This window comes from Diceros bicornis, chromosome 20 (genome assembly GCF_020826845.1).
Source record: "Diceros bicornis minor isolate mBicDic1 chromosome 20, mDicBic1.mat.cur, whole genome shotgun sequence".
In the NCBI taxonomy this organism is placed as follows: Eukaryota; Metazoa; Chordata; class Mammalia; order Perissodactyla; family Rhinocerotidae; genus Diceros; species Diceros bicornis.
In genome coordinates this window covers 6,321,713-6,340,129 of record NC_080759.1, presented here as the reverse complement: position 1 = coordinate 6,340,129, position 18,417 = coordinate 6,321,713, and the positions used below count along the sequence as shown (strand labels likewise).

General features: G+C 61.2%; 1 protein-coding gene across 9 annotated transcripts in view; it reads right to left on the bottom strand.

Annotated features, from left to right (window-relative positions):
• Positions 1-738: 738 nt before the first annotated feature.
• The window catches only part of CRTC1 (CREB regulated transcription coactivator 1), a 72,840-nt gene continuing 55,161 nt past the window's right edge, over positions 739-18,417 (bottom strand). For 2 of the 9 annotated variants that reach the window (XM_058563811.1, XM_058563814.1), the window contains 8 exons: positions 17,854-18,074; positions 12,761-12,894; positions 10,844-10,993; positions 10,685-10,735; positions 8,409-8,513; positions 5,018-5,104; positions 4,228-4,408; positions 739-2,876 (listed from right to left, as the gene is read on the bottom strand). In XM_058563811.1, the coding sequence (XP_058419794.1) occupies positions 2,665-2,876; positions 4,228-4,408; positions 5,018-5,104; positions 8,409-8,513; positions 10,685-10,735; positions 10,844-10,993; positions 12,761-12,894; positions 17,854-18,074 (1,141 nt within the window). In that variant the 3' untranslated portion in view covers positions 739-2,664. Of the gene's footprint in view, positions 2,877-4,227; positions 4,409-5,017; positions 5,105-8,408; positions 8,514-10,684; positions 10,994-12,760; positions 12,895-17,853; positions 18,075-18,417 lie in introns of all 9 variants that reach the window. The other 7 variants (XM_058563807.1, XM_058563808.1, XM_058563809.1 and 4 more) reach the window with 5 other exon arrangements.

Genomic DNA, 18,417 nt, shown 5'->3' with positions numbered 1-18,417 from the left:
AGCCACCTGGGGGAACAAGCTCACTGTCCTGGGGACTTGGAGCACAGAGGCAGGTGGGACATGCTGGGCAGCTCACGCTCCCGGGGGGGAAGGGTGTACACAGCTGAGGGGGCTCAGCTGAAGCCGGGAGCACTTGGGGGGTGACAGCAGGGGGACAGCCTGGCCGGGCCTCTGGCCCCACGTGGGCTGACCATGCAGGCCTGTCCCAAGCGAGCAAGGACGCAGGCGCCAGGTCTATACGCGATGCAGCGGCCCCGGCCCAGCCCACGCAGCGCAGCTTTCGTGAAATCACAGCATCTTCACATCACAAGTCAAAGGGCTGATTCCCTTAGGCTGTCTTGTTTTAGCAAGTCTTGGCAATTCAAGAATATTTAGTAGAGAAGCAATACTTAAGAAATAAACAAAATCCCCTGTTGCAGACCCCAGGAGGCAGCCCAGACCCAGGAAGGGGTGCGAACCAGCCCTTTGAGGACACAGGGACAGCTGGCTACTGACTCCTAGCTGGGCCTCCCTCCCGGGGAAAGCTCTGCACCAATGCCCTTATGGCCGAGGCCATGTTACTACAATGTCATCTGCGCTCCCGGCCGAGGGACACTGGAAACAGGCCATGGGGCTGGAGGCCCCTCCTCTCCTGCCCGTCTGCTCTGAGAACTGGACGCCTGGCAGACGGGAAGTGCGGGCTGACGAGGCTCCCTCATGGGGCCCCCAATGCCTTGTTTGAAAATTGCATCCAGGAAGGTCGCTTGTAATTTTATTAAGGCCTTTTTAAAAAAATTTCTACATACAAGTCTAACGGTAATCAAACTCTTCTATGTACATGTAGTTTTTCTTTAAAAAAAAAAAAAAAAAAGTCCCCACTCTTTGCCCCCAGCTCCCACCACTGTAAGAGGCCGGGCCCTTGACCTGGGCGGACAGACACTGTGCCCCCAGCTGATGACGGCGGTGGGGTGTAGTGTCCGAGGGGGGCCCTCTCACGCTCGCAGCCGCCCAGCTGCTTAGACAGAATGACACGGATGGTCGCTAGGATCAAATCTGGCTCCCAAAGACAGAGGCCAGGGCTCCCAAGACCCTGGTGAGGCGGTGGCCAGGACACCACAGAGAAATGCACCAGGCAGGAGGTGCCAGCCTGGCTGCAGGCGGTGGAGCAAGCAGGAGCTGAGATGAGAGTTCGGAGGGATTGCAACGGAGGTTCCTATTTCAAAGCAGCCGTCAGAAAACAAAGCCACCCCCGCCGCCCCCTCACAGGGACTGGAGGGCGCAGGGACGGTCCCCTTGGCCTCCAGAGGCACTTTGAGAAGCACCTGGAAACGTGCCACTAACATGCACACTGCTCCCTGCTTTCCAGTCCAGCCTTGCCAGGAGGAGCTACGAGAGGGGTGGCCAGAGGGGACGAATGTGGGTTGGCTCTCGGGGTGGGGGTGAGAAGAAAGCCTCGTCTCTGGGGCATCTGCGAACAGAGGGACCGCAGGTGCTGCCAGCCTCGGGGTCTGGAGCGCCAGGCAGACCGGGTCTTCTCGAGACCCTTCATAAAAGCCGTGGCTCCTTCCTGGAAGTCTGTTACTTGGCCGTAGCTGACAAACCTCCAGCCACCGCTGCGAGCTTCTGCCAGGACAAGCCCCCTTGCATGGCCGCCAGCCGCTGGGCCCTTCCGTACGGAGATGATGAGGGGCAAGGCTGAAAAGGCCAGGGAGACAGCTTGGAACCAGCTGGCAGTGGACTGCTTCCAGTTAGCTTAAAAGTACATAACGCAGGATTTCTGGAATAAAAACATGCTCTCAGGCAAGTGTTGGCTTGAAGGAGTCAGCTACTTACTCCTCTACAACCAAAATGTAAATGCAAACCCAAAGACGCGAACAAGAAAACAACAAAAACGCCCTGGCCACCCCTCTCCGGCTCATTCTCTACGTAGCAGTAACGGTGACCACAAGACAGAGAAGGAAAGACGAGAACAAGCTGTAAAACCCCCAGAAGGCGTCTCTGCCTCCACGTGCGGCCCCTAGCGGGCCCGTGCGCCCCGGCCAGGGTGGGTGAGGCGGGGGTGGGCCTGGGAGATGCCGCTGCGCCACATGCTCTGTCCACACCTCGGCGTTCCTCCACCACGGGCCGGACTCGGGTGTTCCATGTGTGCTCAGAAATATAAAAGACGGCAGTCAAAATAGTGTTTATTTTGCTTTGTGTCCGCCCCTCTCTCTCTGGCGCCTCCTCCCTTCGGCAGAGTGGGTCTGGCTCTCTACCTAACCACGGGCTGGGGGTGGCAGGCGGGTGGGGGCACCGGGGACGAAGGAAGGCAGTGAGAGCTGGACAACAGTCGGAAAATGCACCTCAGCCCACCACCGCCAAGGACCACGGCGGCCCCCCCAGGCCAGTGGCCCTGCCCAACACGCTTTCCACATCTTCTGGGGGGACGGCTCATGGCCCGGGGTGGGGGGCAAGAGAGCGCACGCGAAGGGAGGGTCTGTGGGGGTGATGCTCGGCCTCACAAGGGAGGTGAACAGCCGGGGGGGCAGGGCAGGGGGCGCTTGGCGGCATTGCAAGCTCAGAATCACAAGCTCGGCCGTTTGCGAGGGACAGAGCATGGCCGTCCCTGGGCTGCGGGAGATGCCGTCGGGACCACTGACCAGCGGGGTGATGGAGCCGGGGGCTGGGCAGTGGTGTGCCGCTCGCTCACAGGCGGTCCATCCGGAAGGTGTCCTCGGTGGCCGGGTCAGCCAAGACCATGTCAGGGTCGTTGAGCATGTGCAGTCCGTCCAGGGTCAGGGGGTCGATCTTGAGTTCGTCCAGGGGAAACTGGTTGTCAGAGTCGAAGCTGACATCGCCAACCCCGGCCAGTGTGCTGGTCAATTCTTTAGAGAGACTGGGTGGGGACTCTCCTGTCACTGGGGGAATGGGACAGACAGAAGCCTCAGCTTGGCCCTGGCCCCTGGCCCACCTGCCCTGTGCCTCCACAGCCCCCGTCAGTGCTCAGGGAAGGGGGGTCTGGGCCACACCAAGGGCGCTGACCCGGGGGTTTGTGCTCCAGGGATAGTGGCAATGTCTAGGGGCACTTGTAGTTATCACAACGGGGGGACGGATGCTATTGGCATCTAGTGGGTGGAGACCAGGGACACTGCTCAGCACCCCACAGTGCACAGGACGGCCCCCCCCCAGAGAAAAATCCAGCCTCAATGTCAGCCATGCCGAGGCTGGGAAGTTCTGGGCTGAGGGCTGCATCACAGACGTCAGCGTGACCTAGCGGGAGCAGGGGCCTCTCCTGCTCCTCTAGGCTCTGCCCGACAGTCTCCTCCGTGTGCGTTACCAAGAAGCAGGCTGCAGCACATGTGTGCGTGTGCATCAGGGGCCCTCCCTGTGGGCTGGAGAGAAGCCCGAGTTCCCCCACAGAGACCCAGGTTCAAACTTGGGCTCCCTCCTCTACTTGCAGTGAGACCTTGGCCTTAGTTTCCTGATCTGGGAAATGGGTATGAAAGTCCTGGTCTTCCTGGGCAATCACAGGGCCGTGATCCTTCTCATGAGTCTGAGGCGACTGCCCCCAGAGCATCTACTGCAGACACTGCCACACTCTTGGGGTGGGGAGGAAGCAGTGGGTCTGCACTTGAAGCCCAGGCCTCGGGGGCTCTGGGGATGGAACCCTCCATCCTGCAGATGTCAGTGGGCATCACCCTCAATCTCACGACAGCCCTGGCCTATAAGGAAATTACTTCCTTCTTCAGTAAAACCCAGAACCTTTGGGCGAAGATGAGAGAGGAGGCATCAGAGGGATTGGGTTCTGCGCTGGACAGAGCAGAGACTTCCTCACACAGGGTGCCGTGTACTTCCCTGGGCGCCTGGGTGCTGTGTTCAGGCCGCTCAGGGATGCTGGTCACAGTATGTGCGAGCTGTTACATGTCTGTACGCTGCACGTGACAAGCCCCACCAGCAGGGCACACTCTCCGGTCACCTGCATCCCCAGCAGTCAGTTAACAGGGTTCACGGGCCTGGGTGGTGGACTGACTCTGTCCTGTTCTCACTCTGAGCACGGGATGCTGAACACCTGGGCCAGGGTCCAGTGTGTCCCCCTGGCCTGTCCCATAGCAGTGAGTCAAGGCTGGGGGAGTGTCTGGCCTCCTCAGGCCCATGCCAAGGGTTGGGGCTCCATTTCCCCTGGGGCTGAAGCCTCTCACAGCTGCCAGGCCCCCCAGGGGTACCGTGACCAAGACCCCCACCCAGGATGCCATGCACAGGTGGCCTCACCTGTGAGGATGATGTTGGGGATGCTGCTGTGGCTGGGGTAGCCAAGCTGCTGTGTGTCTGGCAGGCTCCCATGGCTGCCCGTGAGGCCCATCATGGCCGCCTGTGAGTAGTTGAGCGTCGAGCCCGGGCTGTACAGGCTGCTGGAGCTGATGGCGCTCTCCATCATGTTGAACTGCTCCAGCTGGGAGGGGAAGCACACAGGCATGAGGCCGGCCCCACCGAGCCCCTGGCTGCCACTGGCTGCCTGCTTTGCAGCCACTGGGACCACCTCCTCTGCAGGATGCCCAGCACCCGTGCTCCGGTGTACCTGGGGCTGCCAAGCATGAGTCCCTCTGCCCCGGGGTCTCCCCATCTCTGAACCCACCTAGGCCTGCCTGCACACGGCCCCTTCAGAGCTTGCTGGATGGATGGATGGATGGATGATGGATGGATGGATGAATGGGTGACCAGCTCCAGGCAGTGGCCAACCCCTCCCATGCCGTAAGCCACTGACCCTGGCCTCCACGCAAAGCCAGCATGACCTCCCGGCAAACCCACATGCACGGCCCACACTGAGGTGCCACAGTGACAGCCACTGCCCGTCCCTGCCAGTGTTCACCACCTGCCCTTCCTCCTGCTCTGCAGTTGGCCTTGTTCTGCGGGCTGGGTGCAGATGCCAGGGGAGGCAAAGCCAAGCCACCCCTCCAAGGCCTGGAGACTAAGGGCGCCTAGGAGCGAAGCTCACGCCTGAGGGGCAGGTGGGGTTTGGCGGGCGTCTGCGGTGGGCGCTACAGCCCGGGCGCCCGCTCACCTGGTGGGACAGAGCATTGGCCTGCCTGGCCGCCATCTGCTGCTCGTAGTACGAGTCCCCAAACACGCCGCCCAGGCTGGAAGAGTGCTGCAGACGGAAGAGAGGCCTCTGTTGTCATGGCCCCGAGACCAGGTGGGGCGGGGCTGCTGCGGGGGGGGGCTCCCACAGGCTGGATGCTCCCACAGGGAGGAGGCTCTGGACCACGCAGGCTGATGACACCTATCTCAGGGCCCCCGGGAGAGCCCACACCCTCTGGGATGGAGGGGTGCCCCGCCAATCTCAGGATCAGTGCTTCTTTCTGCTTGCACCGGGGGACCTCTGTACTCTGATATCCCCCAAAGCTGTCCCCCGTCTCCTCTCCTTGATCCCAGGTGTCGTTGACCCCCTTTCTGTTGGATGGAAGATGAGGGGCCACAGGGATGGGGAGCCCTGCTTGATGGGCCCCAGAAGCAAGCATGTGACTGGGCCAAGGCAGGAGGTGCTCTGGACGTTCAGGACAAGAAGTGCGCTTGGCGACCTTGTCAGGCCCCCGGGAGACAATGGCCGGGGTGGCAGGCCGCACACACACGTGGACAGGGTCGGGGCACAGAGCCAGATGCCAGCCGAGCGAGCACAGGACAGGCACATACAAAGCCCCCTGCCCACCCGTGGCTGCCTGTCTAGGAGACCCCAGGGCTCGTGGGTGGACGGGCAGCCCCACCCCCGCTTGTTCAAGGCCAGTGGGGGCAGGGGAAGAGGCTGCCCCAGGAGAGGAACAGGGGGCTGGGGACCCTCACAGGCAATGGAGATGCCCAAAAGAGGAGTTTGGAGCCCCTGCCCATTCCCACGATGCCACCAGGGAGACGGCAGGATGGAGCCTGGCAGGACGCGGAAGGGAGGAGAGGGATGACGGGGGTGTGGCCCGACTGCCCCTTAAGCACAGGGCCCGGGAAACCTTCCCAGCCCGGACCCTGCGTCTGCTCCCTCCTCTGCAGGACAAGGAGACTCTCAGAGTCGCTGCACTGCAGCCGTTCCCGGGTGTGCCCAGCACGCACGCCGGTAAGTCTCCATGGACCGAAAGCCCTGGGCCTGCTCCCTTTGAGCTCCCTCTTCTAGAAAGGTCCCCACATGCTCTGACAATGGCCAATGCTTGAGTCTCGGCCTCCATCCCAGAGAGGGGTTGGCCACAAACCCACTGGCTGCTCCAGGTGGTCAGTGGGATAAAAATAGAAACAGAAATAGCCCATGTGGCAAAAATACCATCTTTGTCCTAAATATCGCCCACTTCATGATTGGAAAAAGGGGCCGCAAGACTGCGGCTGGGTTGACTCGTGAAGGAGCAGGCAGGTCTGTTCTGGGGCGCCTGCTCCCGTCCCCATGGCCTTGGCCTCAGAGAGGCCCGACACACGCAGGGGACCCCAGGCTAAGGTTTCTCTTATGAGGCTGCCATGAGCGTCTGCCAGAAAGGTCCACTCAGAATGGAAGGGGGAGGCAGCACACAGGACCAATTCTAGCTGCCTAAGGCCCAGGGTGCAGCCAGACAGACAAGCGGGGTGGGCCAGGGTGGCTGCCTTGTGCGTCCAGGGGAGATGCTGGCTGGGCCCGGGAGGCGTGGGGAGGTCTGGGCCCAAAAGGCCACTGAGCACAACCTCAGGGACCCAGCTACAGCGGGAAGGTAGGTCTGGCCTCCGCCCAGCATGATCCGCCCTCGAGCGAACCCCTTGGCCCTCTTAGGCCCTTGTTGCTGGTTGAGTCCAGACAGCCTGACAGCCCCACCCTCACAGCCACTTGAGCTGCCTGCCTCCCTCGCCAGCACACAAACGATAGACAGACGGACACACAGACGTGGGCTTGACACAACGGCAACACGCTTTCTACCTGGGATGGCCCAAGCCACTCTGGCTCAGGCGTATCTTTACTGAGACAATCTGCTTGACCCTTGAATTCCCGTCCAGCCTCACGTGCAAAAAGGGATGTTACTCAGGGACTGGCCCCAGGTGGGGCTGCCCAGCTGGGACTGGCCCCACCTGCCACTTCCCCTGCCTGAACTGGCTTCTCCTGCCCCCACACCCCATGGTGCCACGTGACGAGACCAGACACCGGGAGCCACGAGTGCTCAGAGCCGGAATGGATGGACCCAGACCGCGCGGACACCAGGCTGACCCCCAGCCTGCCCTGAGCTCACCGCCACTCTCCCCACCTGCCTGTGGAGCAGGCCGCCCGCCAACAGTCCCAGCAGGACCCCAGGCACCAGGGCGGTGGAGGAAGCACCCTGGTAGAGCCCCTCCCATAGCAGACAGAGCATGAGAGCAGGCTGGGGCCCTCCGTGAGCGGGACACCCACTGTCCCAACACACAGGGCCAAGCTTGGAGTGCATGTTTGAGAGCTGGGGACATGGGGACAGTAGGACATGTCCCCTGGGGCAAGGCAGCCGGGTGTCACTCCTGCATGGTCCTGTCTGGCAGGATGGCTCCAGACGGGAAAGAAAACGCTATCGTCCCCTTGGCAGAGAATGAGGCTTCAGGCCTTGGGTACTGCAGTGTCTCCTTGGAGTTTCTCAGCTTGGTGACATTTTCGGGACAGAGTGGTGGGGTTCCAGGGAGGCTCTCCCGCTAGTGTGAGAGGTTTCGGGTCCGACTATCAACTTTGCAGGTACCCCTTCTCCTCTTACGGGACGTACTGGATAGAATGCAGCCATGGGCCAAACTGGGCTCAGGGGAATTCTGAGGAACCTGGACGGGGTGTGTGCGTGTGTGTGACAAAGATCAGGGTACAATCGTGCTGGGTGTGGGGGGAAAACCCGAGTCTGATGGACATGGTCAAGCCCTGCCTGTCTCCTGGGGCCTGCCCTCAGTCTCCCCATCTGTGGGATGGGGACAAGGACCCCTGAGAGGCTGCAGTGCTGCTCAGAGAGGCGTCCTGGGGAGGACACGCCTTCCTGCAGGGCGGTGGGGGCGGAGAGGGCGCTGAAGAGTTGGAGCCCCCAATACAGGTCAGCTGTCACCTCAGCTCCTCAGCTGTGCCCTAAAGCAGGCGGGGCACCCGACATCTGGCAGCCTCAAAGGGCCAGGCCTCAGGGCGGGCAGACACGGGTGGGGACGGGCTGCAAGCTGCTTGATGCGTGCTCTGAGCTGTACATGGGGGTGTCGCTGGCCACTGAGCGAGGAGCTGGGGGGCTGGCTGACACTAAGGTCACCAATGCGAGTGAGGAGCCCGCCACCCCCAGCAGGGACTCGGCACAGACCACAGAGGGAACTGGGCAACGCCTTCTCCTCCCAGCCCCAGTGGGGTGGACGAGATGGGATGGAGTGAGGTACAAGGCACAGATGGCGGGCGGGCAGGTGGGGGGCACATGGGGTGCGAAGCGAGGCTGGAGCGCGGGGTGTTGGTGAGGGAAGGCGACGTCCCTTACTTGCGGGGAGCTCCCGGGGGAGAAGCCTTGATTGGAGACGGGCGAGGTGGGAGACTGGTTGGCCGGGGAGCCGGCACTAGTGCGGTACTGCTGCCGAGCGGACGCCTGCGATGACAGACAGGTCAGGGCGCCAGGGGCCCCAGGCCCGGCCCTGCCCGGCCGAGCCTCCCCACAGGGCTCCCCCCTTAGGTAAGCAGAGCACCCAGGGCACCTGCAGGAGGTGTGGTCCCGAGCCCTGCCTGGGCCCCAGGCCTTGTGAGACCTGCCTGCAAACCCGGCTCCCAGAGGGTGGGGGCTGTGGTTGGAGAAGCCGGAACCAGCCACACAATCGCCCTGGACGGCCATGGAGAGGTGACCAAGGGGTTAGCCTCAACTCAGCAGGCTTCAGAGGACCCACATAGATGTGCACACAGCTGCACACATGTGTACACACAGTACAGCCACACACATGTAGGCAGGGAAGGCCCAGGGCCAGGCAGCTGGACGCTGCCTTCTGCTCTCAACTCGGCGTGGGTCCCTGGCTCTCTCAGCCCCACTGTGTGCACTGGCACATCCCACCCGCCTCGAGGGGTGGTGGGACTGACAGCAGAGGCCGTCTAGGGCACACTGCAAGGCTCCAGCACCGGGCAGTCACAATCACTGGTGTCACTTAAGACAAGCCTGATGGGGTAATGCTGTCCAGAGACCTCCCAGGGGCAGCCTTCTCCTCACTCGAAGGACAGAGGACCTTGGCTTCTCAAATGCCCCTCAGGGGCACAATGGGCTGGGCCAGGACCTGGAATTAGACTCTGCTCTGGTCCCAGCCCGGCCAGGACCTGCTGTGCACCTCCAGGCAAGCTGCCTGACCCCTCTGAGCCTGTTGTTCATTGAGGCCCAGACAGGTGGCCCAGGGCCCCATCAGTGCTCCGTCTCCCCCATTTCCTCAGTGGCTGTTCCGAGCAGTTTGGGATGGGGCTTGAGCCCGGTTGGGTCTGGGGGCTTCATCAGCAGGATGTGGGTATCAGAGGTGCCAGTGTGGTCACTTGGCAATGACCAGTTCAGGCCTTCTGAGATGGAAAGAGGAAAATGTCCAGAAGGATGTTCTTCTGGCATGAGCGAGTCTACACAAACTCTTGAAGGAGGCCACCGGAGCCCACGCCCCGAGGAAACCGGCAGTGCCTGGGCCAGACCGGGTGACAGAGGCCCTGATCTGAGAGCCTGGGGAGGAGCTACCTGTGCGCCGGCCCAGGCGCCATGCCTCCAACATCAGCGTGGCTCCCAAGCAGGCCTCACCGTCAGAGGGCGTCAGGGAACTGGGTGCCCCAGGCAGGCCCCACTGTCAGCTACTCCCACACCTGCAGCACTTCAGCCAAAGGAAGGGCTTGGGCACTTTCTCATCTAGGGGACTCCTGGGGTCTGCCCTCTGAGGGATCAGAGCAGCTTGGAAACTTGGGTCTCTACCTGTTAGGTCACAGGCCTGCCCCGCCCAGCTCAGGGGGGGCCTGCTCTTTGCAGAGCACGTGATGTTCTGATGACACTATCCTAGGGCTGGCAGCCAAGGGCCGAGTGGGGAAGGCTCACTGTGCCCCAAACATGAGTCCTCGTTCCTCTGGATGTGCCCAAAGGTAGCTGCGACCACCCCCCTCCCACCAGGGCAACCGGGTGAAAGTGTGAACAATCAGGAAGGTTTGGGGGTGCAGAGGCCAAAACCTAGCACTTGTCACCATGAGCCCAGCCCCAGGTAGGGGGTCCCATGATCTGAGCTGCAGCCCCCAGCCCAGGCACTGTGCTGCAGGAACCACAGGGCTGGCTCTATCCCTTCTTCCTCTCCAAGCTTATCTCGGTCCCTCTGGGTCCCATAAGTCCCCTCCCCAGGGCCTGAGAGCTCTGTGTTCTCCCTGCCTCCAAGGAAGCCCCTTTCGGGTGGGAAGGGCTGAGGTGGGGGCATCAAGGGCCATGTGGGAGGGCCTGGCAGCCAGACACAGGGTAGCTCATCTTGGGTGAAGTTTGAGGCAACTGACCCCTGCTCGTGCCTTGGTTTCCCCATCTATATACGGGGTGTCAATCCTGGCTTGAGGATTCCAGGCAGAAACCCCCATCAAGCACCCGGCCCCAGGCAGCATTTGCTTCAGCCCCAACCCCTGGCCAAGCTGGCCTTGCAGTGGAGTTGTGAGTTGGCTGCAGATGCAGCCAGGCGCCTGACTGTCCTTGGGCCTTGGGTGCCCAGTGTGGGCCTCCCACAGCCCTAGGCTCCTCCCGCGTGAGTCCCCCAGCAGGGGACCCCATCCCAGGCTTACCGAGGTGATGTCGATCCCCATCGGCGGCTGGCTCGGGTTCTCTGGGGGGGACTGGGGGAGAGAGGATGGTACTGTGACTGTGAGTGGGGGCAGCTGGGGCCCCCGTGTCAAGCTGGCACTCGGCATCAGGGGGCCTCCTGGGGGGAGGCCGATGGGCACCTGTGGCGGTGGTGGGGGCGGCTGCTGTTGGGACGTGGGTGGCGGTGGTGGCGGGGGCTGGGGCTGCGGCGGCGGCTGCTGGGAGCCTGCCTGGGTGAAGAAGGCGTAGGGCAGCTGCTGCTCCAGAGACAGGGCATCCATGGCCACGGCCTGGGGAGAGAGGAGGGCGTCAGGCAGGAGGCGCAGGAGGCGGGGGGTGGCGAGCACCTGGTCCCCGGGGCCCCCACGCTCAGCAACAATAGGATGGACCAACAAAGGGATGCACAGACCCTGGAGAGGGAAGCACAGGCCCAGAAAGGACAGGCCCGGCCCAGGGCCACAGAGGTCTAGGCTGCAGCTGGACGGGCCCGGGCAGCTATTCAGCTGGCTGCGCCCTGCACCCAACAAGCCCTTCTTTCACCCTCACCTCACTGTGAGAGGTGGGCCACCCTCCGTCCTCACTGAGACTCAGGCAGTCCCCGGCCTCCCTGAGCTGGAGTTTCCCCGCTGTGTGTAGGCACCGGTGCCACACGCTGGTAGACAGTGGGCAGCGGCACCTAGCCTCTCTGGGGTCCTGGGGGTAAGGAAGCCCCTACCCCCATCCCACAGCCTGGCCCACCCTGGGGAAGCTGGAGAGGATGCAGTTGATGGAGGCCCCGGTGTGGTCACTCGGCTATGACCAGCTCGGGCCCTCTGAATTGGAGAGAGGAAGATAACCAGAGCGATGTTTTCAACGTCAATGAGTCTGTGCAGACAGTCTCTGGGGCAGGCGGGGCTCCTGCCCTGAGGGAGGCTGGACATGCCCAGGACCTACAGGACGTAACACTTAGCAGAATGCCTGGCCTCTAATCAGCAGTGGGTTCATGACCAAAAAGGAGTTTCTGGAAAGGGAAGGCAGGCCTAAGGGAGAGGGAGAAGAGGCAGGGGTCAGAGATGGACAGACTGAAGACACAACGGCCAGGAGCCACCCATGGCTCTGTCTGGACCCTGATGGGAACAAAAACCATACAAGCAGACAGAGATACGAAGGAACAGAGGCCCGGCCGGGCACAGGAGGGATGAAAGAGTCCTGTTAATTTTGCTGTAGGTGGATAACGCCATTGAGGTTGTGTTACAAAACAAACAACAACATAAATCTTATCTATTAGTGATTTTTAAAAAACAGGTGTAACGGATAAATTCCTAGAAACACATAAATTACCAAAACTGACGCAAGACAAAACAGAAAATCTGAGTAGACCTGTATCAAGAAAGGAGGTTGAATTAGTAATCAAAAAACCTCCCAATGAAGATAAGCCAAGACCCCACTGGCTTCACTGGTGAATTCTACCAAACTTTTAAAGAATTAATACCAATGCTTCTCAAACTCTTCCAAAAAACAGAAGAGGAGGGAACACCCCCTAACTCGTTCTACAACCCTAGATTGACTAAGTAAAAACGAAAAGACTCAAATTACGGAAACCAGAGATGAAAGTGGGAAGCTTACTACCGACTCCACAGAAATGAAAAGGACTGTAGGAAAGTATCATGACCGATCACACATCAGCACCCGGATAACCCAGACACCACGGCCAATCCCAAAACACACACGAACTATCAAAAAGGCAAATGAAGCAAACCTATGGTAAATTGAAAAGAAAAAAACTCTCTAAACATTTTACTTTGGAAAACTTCAACTAGATCTGAAGGAAGAGAAAATAACATAACAAAGAGCGCCCAGTCACATGGCCATAAGCAAACAGCCGTCAGATCTAACAGCCGTGATGGGCACAGGGGACTCCAGGCACTGATTAATGCATTTCCTGTGCGTTTGCAAGTCTGACAAAAAGCCAAAGATGTTGAAAATGTTTTCAGGATGTTGCGGCCTCCCGAAAGGAGTGGGAGGCCTCCCAGAGGCAGAGCCGGGCCCGTCTCCCCCACCCCACCACACCCTCGCACCTGAGTGATGGGTGACAACGGGGAGAGGGTGGGCGACACCTGCTGAGCCTGCTGCCGCCTCCCCTCGGTGCTCAGGGACAGCGGGCTGACGCCAGCGGCGCGGTGCTGCGGTGAGGAGCCTGGTGTACCCATCCCTGAAAGAGAAGAAGGGAAAGAGGGAGGCTGGGCATGACTCCAGCCTCCGGAGGGCCACTCACACACCCACGGTCACTGCTGGGGACAGCCTAATTGCTCAGACACAAGCCAGCAGGCATGTCCTGACCACCAAACCCAGGGTGTCCTCTCCAAGGCCCCAATACCTGACCTCAGGGTCCTCAGCTCTGCGTGGGCTCCATTCTACCCGTCACCTGTGCTGAACAACACGTTCCCGGCTGACCCTGCCATCCTTCCAGGAGGGGCATGTTCCGCAGTCCCTGCCAATCAGCACTTCCCTGCCTCTGGACTGCCACGTAATTGGCCCCCAGGTGGACATGTGACCAGGCTGGTCCATGAGAGGCTACCCCAGGACTTTTGATGGAACTCCGAGAGAGGAGGTCTGGAGCTGTGTGTGGGGCATCCTGTGGCCACAAGGGGAAAGGCAGGCTAGAGAATCAGGCTGAGGGGGAGGGGCAGCACCTGGCCCTGAATCCAGCCACATTGGCACTTCCTGGTTTCCAGAGACAATCAATCCCCTTTTTTGCCGAAACTGGCTTGGGTTTTGGTTAGCTTCAAGAACCTCATGGCTCTCCTCACCCACCTTCGGAGAACGCGCCCCTTCCTGTAACTGCTTCAGCCAGATCTCCTCTTGGCCCCTGAACCCGTGTATCTGGTGACCCCTTCCCCACATCTCACAGCCACGTCCTTCTCCCCCGACCTCATGAACTCCTCAGGCTGCCGCACCACCCCCAGCAGGCTGCCCAAGCTAGAAACTCAGTTACTCTTTATTTTCTTCCAGCACACTGATTCCTGATGGAGCTCCTGCTGGGGCCTCTCTGTTGCCCCTTCCCTCACCCCCTGCCCCTCCCGCAGCAATCCAATCCCTGGATACATCTGTTGTGAAGGAGCTGAGGGAGGTCAAGCTCAGTGTGGAAACAGTTGGGGCCTGCCAGGTCATCTAGGGCTCTGAGCCAGGCAGGCAACAAGCCTCCAAAGCCGAGGGAGCCCTTGGGGCCTGGCCTGATCCCTCAGACTCAGGTTCCTCGCCCTCGAGACGGAGATAAGAGCCGCCCTTGTGAGCTCACCATGAGGCCCTAAACAGGTCACTAGCAGGCTCTGAAGAGAGTCTGGCCCTCAGTCAAGGCCGGGTGAAGGTGCCTGACAGCCTGGGGAGCCAGGCCCATCCTGCTGAGGGCACCAGATCGGCCTGGTTCCAGCAGGTGACACGGCAGGTTCGCGGGCTGGTGGGAACGCAGCGGGCACACACCGAGGAGAGGTGACGGGCAGCCTTCACTCCACCCAGGGCAGCTGCTCACTGGGGCTGTGTCATCCATGGAAGGCAAGCCTGCTCACGCCTACACTTCCCCTCGGCCACCCCAGCAGCTCTGTTCAGCCCAGTACTGCAGGGAGCCTGGCACCACTGACTGCTCCCAAGGCAGAGTCCCTGGGTCCAGTTTCTGCAGAGATCTTGGGCCCCAGAATCAGGCTGCTGTGTACACAGCAACATCAAGGCAGGCACTGACAAGAGGCCTGGGCAGGAGGGGTCCAGGAGATACCCAGTCAGAAGGCACATGGAATCAGAAGCCTGGGCGGCTCCTCCATCTTCTCTGAGCATCCCCTGCCTCACACATCCAGCGGGCCGAGGAATGCTCAACACCCAGGGAGCAGATGTCAGGGCTCAGTTGAGTGGCAGAGACAAATGCCAGCAGTGAGAGGGACAGTGGGGTGACAGGGGCGGGTGGGGCCTGCAGCAAGTTCTAGCGCTCTGGATAGTCTTGAAACATAGGACCTCAACCCACCGCTACTGGACCTTCTGATTCTTCAAAAGTAGCCAGAAATGCAGATTTTTACATGCACTCTCCTGATTTTAAATGTTGATTCAGAGCATCACACACACCATCATGGGCCAGACACAACACACCAGTGGGCTGGATTTGGCCCTTGGGTTGCTAGCCTCTAACGTCTGCTGTGAATACAAGGGAGTGTATGACCCTCTGCCGGGCTGCAGAATGAACTCCCGGCCTCACACGGGGCCGCCACCAATCCTCTAGAGGCCAGCTGGGCCAGGAGGGTGGACAGACAGCTTGCTGCTGAATTTCTTTTTGGCAACCTGCACCGCATTTAGGAAAAGGAGTGGGACCAGCTGGAAGGGAGGTCTGGGGCAGGCAGGGAGAGCTGCCAGGGGAGGGCAGGCCAGGTGGCAGCGGCCCGGCCTGAGGCACGCAAGCCTTGTGTGCGGGGCCGGCCGCCCCAGAGCTGTGCCAGGAAGGAGGACCCAGGCCTATCCTCTCAGGGTTCTGTGAGCAGCCAGGAAAACGACTTCAGCACATGTGGAAGGAGACGAGAGAGGCCGCTGTCTCCCTGGCGCTGGAGGCCTCCCTCTGCCTCCTCGCGGGTCTCACATTCCAACTGGCGGGTGGGCTGGGGGCTGAGGGGTCTCCACGTGTGCCAGGGCCGGCGGCTCGGCTTGATTTAAAATGTGCCCAGAAAGCAAAGCCCCTGCCAGGCGAGCTGCTACAGCAGCAGGTTCCCAAACAACTGAACACATGTCAGACATTACTGGGCCGGCGCTCAAGCCAGGCGGGCCGGGGTCTGGGCCCCACGCTCGGGCCTGCACTCGTCCGCATCTATGGCTTTCACATGTGCTGCGTTTTCCTGTGCCTGTTTAGACTCGGCGCGGGCTGGAGGTGTGCAGCTCCCAGGCGGGCGTCAGGGGGCCGCCAAGGACCCCTTGGCAGAGGGGGTGGTGCTCTGGAGGCTGCAGGGAGATGTGAGCAGAAAAACAGGGGCTGGGGAGCCAGCTGCATCTGCATGAGGGGGTGCCCCAGAGCAGACCTTCTGATTTCTTGCTTTGCACAGACCTGTGCAGACGCTGCCCACCCACCCATCTCTTGGGGGCCGTGGATCTCAGGCTTCCCTGAATCTGCTCGTTTTCTCTTCTGGGCCTTCCCAGGGGTGAGGGCCAAGGCTGGGGCTGGTGTCCTCATCCAGGCGGCTGAGCCTCAGCGGGCACGGGGCATGTGGAAGAAAGAACACGGCCTTGACGCCGTTAGGCCAAGGTCCTGCTCTGGCCTCCATCCCCCCATCTAAAAACCTCTCACAGTCCTCAATACCCCTCACCTGTCGGCACCAAAGCCAGGAAGGGACTCCTGGCTCTTTGCTCTCCCCTACTCCCCATACCCACTCACTCCCAGCAGGCCAATTTCACCTGGAAATCTCTCTGCAAACTGACCGATGGGGCCCCAGCCTGGTCCAGGTGCTGCAGCCCCCTCCTGACAGCCTGGCCTCCCTGGGCAGCCAGAGGGGCTTTGACAAACACGAGTCAGAGCATGAGGTTGTCTCTCAGCAAACCCTGCATGATGCTGCCCACCACGCTCGGGGGAGAGGTACAACATGCAGGTGTGCAGGGCAAGCATCGGCCTGCTCTGTGGCTCCCAAGCAGGCTGGAGGGCACAGGGCAGTGTTTTCACTGACCTCACAGAGGGGCCGCCCACGACCCCGCCTGCCTGTCCCCACGGGGCTGTTGGGGCAGCCCTGTCTCCTCTCTGGATGCAAACCGACATATCTGACAGGCAACATGGGTGTGGGGGGTCACAGCAGGGATGCAGGAGAGCAAGGCCCAACCCAGGGGACACAAGAATGCAAACTAGTGACCCAGCAGCAGCAGGGTGAGGGCAGAAGGGGAATGCAGTGTGAGGGGTTGTGGGCACAGGGGCAGCAGGGTGAGGGCAGGAGAACGCAGTGTGAGGGGCTGCGGGCACAGGGGCAGCAGGGTGAGGGCAGGAGAACGCAGTGTGAGTGGCTGTGGGCACAAGAACAGGAGCATGAAGGCAGAACAGGAACGCAGTGTGAGGGGCTGTGGGCACAGGCAGGCCATCAGGACAGCCTTGCAGAGGGGAGGAGGTGTGAGTGGGGATGGGGCAGGCGAGGGGCCCTGCAGCCCTCTGGAGGAAGGGGAGGACCTTGGCGGGAGGGCAGCACGTGCAAAGGCCCTGAGGTGAGCTCTGGGGCTAGAGAGGAGACTGCAGCGGGTAGGGAACGAGATCAGAGGGCAGACTGTAGCAGACCTCCCAGGCCCTGGGGGTCTCAGGTTTTCACTGGGAGGCAACTGAGGGTCAGTGCAAGGTCCAAACCCGAGGAGAGCCATGAGTTGACGGCCATTCTGGGTGGAGAAGAGACTGGGGGCCAGGGGCTCAGGGGGCCGCAGGGGCCAGGCAAGTGGAGGCCGTGCAGGGTAGGGAGGGTCCAAGTTGGGCCGGGTCCTGACAGTGGGGCCGACAGGACGAGCCAAGAGGTCAGGGTAGGCAGCAGGACAGAGGAGCTGACCTGCACGGTCCCTGGCCTGAGCCATCTGGGAATGGCACCACTGGTCCCCAGGAGCAGCAGTGTTGGGGCAGTGCTGGGAGATACTGGGACGGGCAAGGGGCCCGTGGGACGACCCCCGGACACAGCCCAGGGAGAAATGAACGTGGAGCTTGGGGAGGGGGCCAGGCTACAGTGTCCCAAGCAGGCAGCCACAGCGAGCTGGGGGGTGGGAAGGGATGTGCGGGGAGCAGGTCAGGTCCTGTCCCTTAGAAAGGGGCTGGGGATGATGAGGGACAGGGGGAAAGCCTGGCCCACCTAACTGGGTCAAACTCTTGGAGGCTCCCCTCCTAGAATGTTCTGGGTTTATTCAGCGTCTCTGAAGCCCCCAGCAGCCCCTCAGAAGCACTGTCTGATCCCTGGGGGCACCATGAGCTCTCCCACCCGTGCGCCTTTGCCCAGGCTGTGCCCTCTGCCCGAGATGCCTTCCCTGGGCAATGCGGGGAAATGCCAAGCCCCTGTGGTGTGTTCTGTCCCCCACCCCATGCCCGGCATTTTGGATGTCACCCTACGTCATCGTTCAAACATACGTGTCGTGCTCACTAGATGATGAGCTCTGCCAGGGAAGGAAGGGCCCAATCACCTGGCTGCCTTACCCTGGCCGGCGCCGCCGACGCCCAGGTGTGTCAGGTTGGCTGCAAGGTTGCCAGTGCTGCTGGAGCTGCTGAGTGCGGGGAAGGTGGGCTCCTCAGGGTCCAACGGGGTCGGAAGCGGGGAGGGGAAGTGGATGTTGGTCAGGTCGGGCAGGGAGCCCCCCGTGTTGTGGGTGGCAGGGATCAGGGCTGTAGTGTTTTCCTGGTCGGCGGATGGAAAGATGCTGGGGAAAGGCCAAACAGAGGGGGAGGTGAGCTCTCAGGACAGTGGCCGGGCTTGTTCTCCCCCAGAAGCGGCAGCAGGGGCAGGAGGGCGCTGGTGCAAAAAAAATCAGGAGGTGCAAAATGACACCCCGTGATTAGGTGCTGCCCTGCTTGAAAAATGGCTGTCAGCCCACATCTCCAATGGGGCCTTAGGAAGCAGCCCATCCCTGCAGGACAGGGTTGGGGGACAGGGGTGGTGAGGGTCCTCTCACTGCCCGGGTGTGTCTGAGGGCTGGCTGTGCCAGGGCTGAGGCTGGGGGCTCTCATCTCGAGTAGGGAAGGTGGGAGTGTCCCCCACCACAG